The sequence below is a fragment of the Lolium perenne genome, chromosome 6, assembly GCF_019359855.2.
Source record: "Lolium perenne isolate Kyuss_39 chromosome 6, Kyuss_2.0, whole genome shotgun sequence".
NCBI lineage: Eukaryota > Viridiplantae > Streptophyta > Magnoliopsida > Poales > Poaceae > Lolium > Lolium perenne.
Window position 1 is genome coordinate 224446707 of NC_067249.2, and position 7742 is coordinate 224454448.

General features: G+C 47.7%; 1 protein-coding gene across 1 annotated transcript; it reads right to left on the minus strand.

Moving 5' to 3' along the window:
- Nucleotides 1-554: 554 nt before the first annotated feature.
- LOC127305824 (DIS3-like exonuclease 2) lies at nt 555-6800 on the minus strand. The gene is made up of 6 exons (XM_051336351.2): nt 6113-6800; nt 5925-5978; nt 5782-5847; nt 1706-3919; nt 1548-1619; nt 555-1456 (listed from the first exon to the last, which is right to left on the minus strand). The coding sequence occupies exons 1-6, from the start codon at nt 6530-6532 to the stop codon at nt 1049-1051; spliced, it is 3234 nt and encodes a 1077-aa protein (XP_051192311.1). The 5' UTR covers nt 6533-6800; the 3' UTR covers nt 555-1048.
- Nucleotides 6801-7742: the final 942 nt, after the last annotated feature.

The following is a 7742-nucleotide window of genomic DNA, read 5'->3' on the forward strand; positions in this document are numbered from 1 at the left end:
AAGGAATTCTCCTCGTGGATGTTTGCGACATAGATATGTTTTTGTGTTAGGATGAAATTTATTTTGTTGCATACAGTGCCTTACCTTGTTTATCCAATCCACAAATTAGTGAATTGAGCACATGTAATTTTCAGAAGAATGACCATGACCAATGAATAAAACCGATCTCTCCCCTGAAAATACATATCGGGAATCGCAAAAAGGATGATCCTATGTACTCCATCCATTTTTATTTAATTCACGTTTTAGGTTTAGTTAAAGTCAAACTTTATAAATTTTAACTGAAATTATAGGAGAAAATATTAATATATATAATATTAAATATGTATAATATGAAAACATATCTAATCATGATTCTAATGCAATAGGTTATATTGTAGCTGCCGATATTTTCTCTTAATTTTTTTATCAAAGGTTACAGAGTCTAAGTTTAACTAAACTCAGAACGCGAAGTAACTGTAAGTCTGCTTCAGTGATCAAAATCAATACACCATACATAAATAAATAAAAGATAACTGGTATACTCACTGGAGACGCTGAGCGCAAACAGTACAAAAGAGGTAACAACACATTTATTTCTTTGTCGCAACAACTTTAGTCCGGATTTCAGCAAGTTACCGGGACTTGGAAGAGCTCAGCAGTCAGCAGTGCTATTCCTTCTCAGAAGAAATAGACCATGTATAAACCCACCAGTAAAAAAAACTGCAGGTGGACTCACACACTAAAACAAAACAAAACAAAAAAGTACTTTAGGAGGTACTAGAGAACACATAACAATACTACGGCCAATATGCATCGCCTTGTCAAATGGCCTGGGAACAAAAAGGAAAGCCACTTCACTGCACGATCATTTGGCTGCCATGGGGAGGGGGGTGAATAAAAACGGAGAACAGTAATGTGATACCTACAGCACTACCTTGACACCTGCCTGCTGAACTCTGAACAACACTATAACGCTACTCTTCTGTCACCTTTTATTACTACGATTGTTCAACTACGAGGAAGTTAAATTCACAGATCGTTTCCTGTTATGATGGGCTGTTTCTTGTCACTTGAAGTATGATGAAATGTATAATCTTACTCCAATGTCGACCGGACTATCCTCACCACCAATTGCATGAAGAACCACCGGGATGTGGCTCAGGTAGCTTATCACCAGGGGCAGAGCGGCTGGGGCAACATCAGCTTTCACTGCGTCATCGCTCAGCAAAACTGAATCGGCAGCAGCAGGACCACCAGCCTCTATCGCTCCTGGTTCATCTTTGTCTTCAGATAACATTAATTCGGATGGGTTCACCACCACTGCGACTTCCTCAATTGCTCTACTACATTTGAACTGGCTTCCTCTCCTTTGGGCAGGCTTGTTCCTGCATGCATCGAGCACTAAAGTTCCAGTTGCTTCCAGCCATTCAGTAGATAATCCCTCAACTTCATCATAGTATATCCTTCGTTCCATCTACACCAGAAAATCATGATCAGGTGACCAACCAAGGAACAAAATAAAACATGGGAGCTTTTCTATAAGATGAGGTTAGGCAAAGTCATACCGAAAGCTTGGGCACATAAACTGACATGAACCTTGGTCCAACCCCCAAAACTCTAGCATTGGAGACCATGGTCTGCAAAAGTAAACCAGAAGTCTTAAAATAAAGATTACCAACGAACTTAGTTGGAGAAGGTGAAAGATGATGATGCACCATTATACCTCATTTCTCTTTAGCAGAGCCCACATGTAGAGCTTCTGTCCAGCTTCTTCTGCACGACGACTGGCCCATTTCCTTTCATTACAGTATTCAGCAGCACCCCCAAGACAATTAGAGTTAGGGACCATAAACTTCTTAGCTGCGGCAGACAGTGCTTCTCTCCCTTCTTTGGTTTCAGCAGCATCCTTACTAAACTGGAGGCCTGTAAAGCATCTATCCACTGTTTCACAAGATTTAGTTTTGACTCCATTCCGCCCAGTGGAAATTTCCCTATGCTTCAGATACATCTGTTCAGCTTCAAGCACTGCACTCAGTGTCCTGTGAACAATTATATCAGGATATCTTCGAAGTGGTGAAGTAAAGTGTGTATACAAAGGGACAGATAGAGCATAATGGGCCCAATCATCCTTGCTTATCACATCCCCTGTGCAAAAGTATTCTGCTGACTGCATTTGCTTTGATGCATAAAACATGAGAATATCGAACAGAACAGGATCATCTTGCAACTCTTCCTTTATTCTACAAATTGAAAGATGAAGCTGACCAGATGATGAAGAATCCAACTCAAAACCATTTTTAGCACAAAATGCCTCAAACTCCCTGAGCTTCCGTGGATTAGGTTCAGGGTGCTTACGAAGTAGAGCGCAATCAGGGAATGCATTTGATATGACTTCTGCAGCTGCCATATTCGCCAACAACATTAACTCCTCAACAATGAAACATGCATCGTTCCTTTTATAGCGATAACTATCACATGGAGCCCCATCTTCATCAAATAGGATCATAGGCTTTGAAGTATCAAGAGAGAGAGCTCCAGCCTTGAATCTAATATCCTTCAGGTTTTTCGAGATCTCATATAGGCATCTAAGGGACTTTATAATATCCTCCTGTTTAAGCATGCCACGCACTTGAAGAGACGCAGCTGCAGATCTCAACTGGTTGGCATCACTAGAAATCAGATCTTGCACAAGATCATATGATAGCTTGCAGCATGAAAAGATAATGGTACGACCAATCCAGCGATTAACTATGCTCCCACAAGGATCAATTTCCCAAATAACTGAAAAGGCAAGCCTGTCTACCCCAGGATTAAGTGAAACAAGTTCTTCTGAAAGTCTTGAAGGCAGCATCGATACTTTGCGGCGCAAGGTGTAAACACTAGTAGATCGCATCTGGGCCTCAGCATCTAATGCCGTCTCTGGATGAACAAAGTAAGAAACATCTGCAATATGGACCCCAATACGGACAATTCCTCCAGAAAGTGTCTCAATAGATATTGCGTCATCAAGATCTGACGCAGTAGGAGGGTCTATTGTAAAGGTCAGGACATTTCTCAGATCCTTTCTTGCTGCAAGTTCTTCCTGTGGGATTTTCCAAGACATGTCAGGGAGACATGCCAGGGACTTAGACAAAAATTGAGTACTACATATCTCATTCTCAAACAATATAGCATCCATGTGTGTTTCAACCTGTCCACCCTTTCCAAACAACTGTAAAACACGAGCCCAGGGATAGGGACTTTCCTCGTTCCAATCATCAATCTGTGCACCAACTAATTCCTTCTCAATAGCTATATCACCTTCTTTCAGCCTCTGTCTGATACTATCTGGTAAAGTGCTAACACTAACAATCATCTGAGGGAACTTGGGATCAGTAGGCAAGAGATGAACCAAGCCTGTCAGAGACGATGATGCTATATGGTTCATCCTCTTCGAACCCTGCATATTCATCTGATTTCTCTGCTCTCCATCAGGGAATTCTGAGAAAGGAGCAAGGAAACCTACAACAGCCCCACGGCGAGGAGACTTCTTTATGACAGATACAACTTTCCCGGTAGGGCGTCTGCTTGGGTGACTGCATATCACAGAACATATCCTCTGTAATGCTCTTGCAGACTCGGTATTTCCTTCATCCAAGCCTTCATGATTCTCTGGGACAATAGCATGCCCATTTTCACACATAACAGCTTGACTAAAACTACTGTTCTTGTGCTGGCTATGCATCCTGTCCGGAACAGGTTGGCCATTACTGCACTTTTCAAACCTGCAGCTGGCATCTGCCTGTCCTTTCTTCAAACTATGATTCCCATTTGTTTCACTAACTTCACGAGAAACAGAAACTCCTCCAGAGGCAGGGTTGGATGTGATGTTTTGTCCTTTCATTCTAGTCCAGTAAACAACAGGATCCACCGTGATGGCGACAACATCACCTTCAATCTGCAAAGTGGGTAATGGGATAGCATATTATTGTAAGCAAAAAAAAATGTTGTGGTGTGGTATAATACAGCATACTCATCCGTCCTAAAATATAAGGCACTATTTTTTGCACGGTCTTTAATGCATAGTTTTGACCACTAATATATACTAAAATATATGGATTGAGAATGTACAAATGGTATAGTTGCATCCGTCTTCCAATTCTCTTTCATTCATATATATTTATACAAATTTTATGGACATATTATAAGAAAAAATCAGAGTCAAAGTTTTAAATCGTTGACCAATGAAATTCAAGAGCGCCTTATATTTTGGGACGGAGGGCGTATGATGGTATAATAACTATATATCATAGGAAACTGTAAGTAAGCAGAACTTAACATGCATAATTCCATATCTAACTATATGAGTATATGATAACACATCAGGACAAGAGAGTGCTTCCTTACATACATATTGCTAAAATATTTCACATGCATGAATGTTTGTTCTAAATAAGGCAATCTGGAGATTGTTTTCTCAGGATTAAAGCGGCAGAAACAGATAACGTACTTGCATAAAGGGTGCAGGTCAAAATTCACCAAAGGGGCAGACTATATCTTTAACAGAATATTTCATACCGAGCAAAATGATAACAACACAAACATAACTTATCATGCAGCTTTGCTTGAATCATTTACAGGTGCCACATACTAAAAATGCAGGCTTCAAGCATGCTATTTGGTCTATGGGCGTACCACTTTGGTTGCCTATGTAAGTTGAACTTGGAACTAAGGGCATACCGCTTGGTTGCAGTAAACATACGGGATCCTATATGAATTGGTGGGTTTGTTTATATGGACTGTAACATCTCATTCTTGATGGTGGGATAAATACTGGAGGAGTATTCCCCCTACATGCTGGTTGCTGAACCATTCCATTCACCAGAATTTATCAGATCACATGGCATGCTTTAAAGTCAATTCGAGAACATGCAAAGAGCAGGTAATCTCTAAACATGACCAATTTATGGGGGAGAGCAGGCCAGACATAGGTTTCAAGCATAACTTTCTCGTAGTCACAAAACAGTCATAAGTTAAACAAAAATTAAAAGGCCAGGTCATGTGACATGAATAGCACATGATGCAGAATGACCAACATTGTACAGAATTTTGCAGTACACGTATGCATGATCCTATGTGTCCGTATGTATAGACTACACCATCCCATTCTGGGTGCAGGGATAGATATTGGAGGAGTATTCCCTCCCTATGCCGATTGCTGAACCATTCCATTAACCAAATATATCAGTTCGCATGGCACACTTCCATGTCAACGAAAATCATGTTAAGGGCCCTATGCCGATTGCTGAACCATTCAGTTAACCAAATTTATCAGTTGGCAGGGCACACTTCCATGTCAATGAAAATCATGTTAAGGGCAGGTAATTTCTAATGTGCTTACTTGGCCATGTGCATGCTCTCTAGAAGTCACAAGCAATCGGAAGTTGAACAGAAACTAAAATGCCCAATCCTGTGGCATGACACAACAACTGAAAAGTACATTATGTAGAATGACAAGCATTGAACGTGATTTTGTTCTTGGGCCCGTCTCTAGGCAAATATGGCAAGCATTTAGTTTCCCGAGTGAGTTCCTTCCTACTAGCACATTATAATTACCAAAGTGGCTTTGAAAATCAAGTAATTGAATGCTGATATTTGACAGGCTGAATGAAGTATGATTAATTAAGACTGTGAACTATCCATCAACTACTAGTAATGTGGGGTTGCTACTAATTACACAGAGTTAGCATCTCAGACAGAGTGCTTTCTGCTTTGTAACACACGTTCACTCAGACAGAGCAGCTCAGACTGTGGACTTACCGCTCGGTTCTGCGCCGTCCCTGTAATGAGAATATCCACGGGGATGCCATCGATAGTGCAGTAGGCCTGCAGCAGCACAGATTCAAACATTAGCCACGAGTCAGAGACGGTACAATAAGAAGCTAGCAGATAACGATGCTTGCCTCGTTTCGGTTGTGAGCGTTGACGCGGAGCTTGCCCGTGAAGACGGTCCCTCTCTGCACGGAGGAGGACGAGGCAACAACAACATAATCGAAACCATCAGTTCAGGGGAAGGTAGTACGGCCAAGGGAATGCATATGGGAAAGGTAGTAGGGCGAAGGGAATGTTTAGGTGCGATCCGGTGTAGTACCTTGAGTGCGTCCTCGACGACGTGGTCGGCCCAGTGCGGCTGGAAGAAGAGCCTCCGCGGGGCTCCTCCCGGGGCGGTCCCCACCACGGGGCCCCGCGGCTCGGCGCGGGACGGCGTGGGGAGCAGCGGGCAGGACTGCCTCGTCCCCGAGGCGGCGTGGTCGGGGCGGGCGTCGGGGCGGAGGTCGGGGCGCGCGGGCGGCGGCATCGATCTGCTGGGCCTCGGCCCGGATGAGGCGGCCAGGTCGACGGCCTGTGGTGGCGCGGAGGTGGGGGTGGGGGTGGGGGTTGCGGGCGTCTTGGGGCGGCGCGCGGGGCGGCGGCGGCGCCTCCGCTCGGCCTCGTCGTCCGTCTGGGGCGGCGGCGGTGGGGTGGCGTGGATGGGGAGGGCGGCGGCGGTGTGGTCTCCGTTGGCCGTCATGCGCGAGCGGGAGTGAGGTGACGTTGGTGAGCTGGGAGAGGGGAGGGGCGCGAGGGTTGTGGGAGGCGGGGGAACCCTAGATCTGGAGGAGGCGGCGGCGTGTGCGTGTGCGTCGATGCGGACGGGAGAGAGAGGGAGAAGGAAATGAGGTATCGGAGGTGGAGGAGAGGGATAGAGGGAGGGCGGAGGCGGAGGCGGTGGCGGTGGGTTGGAGAAGGGGCCAGGATATATTAGAGGAGGAAGGGCACGGATGGGAAGAGACGGACGGCGCGGCGGTTTTGGGATATTGTGGCTCTGTGGGGGAGTGCGTGCGTACGTGGCGGTGGCGTCCGCGGTGTTCTGATGATCTCTCGTCGCGAACGCGAATGCGGGGAGAGGAGGACGGCGGGGAGGGTTTGGTCGGCGGCGGGCGCCGACTGTTGCTTTTCCCGATGCGTCGTCGCTTTCCGCTCGAGGTGCCGGAGTACGCAATAAGTATCTCGTTTGGTAGGCTGCATAAGGGCATATCCAACCGGGCGACCCAAACGGACGCGCTGGGCAGGCCGTTTGGGTGGCCGAGCGGACACGCGGACAGCGGCCCGCGTCCGCGTGTCCATTTGGGTCGCACGCTGCACCCAACGCGGCGACCCAAACACGCGCCCACGTGGTTCGTCTTCCTTGCGCGGCGCTGCACCATGGCAGGCCTCGACGAGACAGCAATGGTGGACGGTGGAACGCGCGGGAAAGTTCCCGCGCGCACGGACGCGCGGTGGGTCGCCGACAACGACGCGCTCCGCGTCGGCTGCCGGCGGCGAAGCGGGGAAGGGGACCCGGAGATGGTGGAGGCGGCCGCGGACGGGCGGCACGAGACCGCGGACGGGCAGGTACGAGGCCGCGGCCGCGGAGGAGGAGCCCGTGAACGAGGAGGACCTCGCGGGCCAACATCAACGCCGCCATCGAGGAGCGTCTCGCCGACATCACGCGCGTGACGAAGGAGCACGAGGCGACCGGCCGGGCCGGTCGCCGCCGACTAGGCGACCTCCTCGGGCATAAGAACGAGCTGCTCGCTATGCGAGCAGCCCGCCACCTCATCCAGATGCCCTCGCCCGAGCGGCACGCCGGGAGGCTCGCGTCGGCGGAGCGCGGCCGACAAGAGCGCATGTGGCGGCGGAACGGGAACCACGAGGCCCAGGCCGCCGGCCGCGTCCGCCTGGAGGCGCGCACCAATGTG

Bases quoted from the DNA above. Each gene is read 5' to 3' on its own strand.
- LOC127305824 (XM_051336351.2), bottom strand. From the start codon at position 6,532: ATGACGGCCAACGGAGACCACACCGCCGCCGCCCTCCCCATCCACGCC. The intron at 1,620-1,705 runs GTATAATGGTGC...TTACTTTTGCAG, and splicing joins CTCTGCTAAAGAGAAATGAG to ACCATGGTCTCCAATGCTAG. The intron at 1,457-1,547 runs GTATGACTTTGC...TTTCTGGTGTAG, and splicing joins TTTATGTGCCCAAGCTTTCG to ATGGAACGAAGGATATACTA.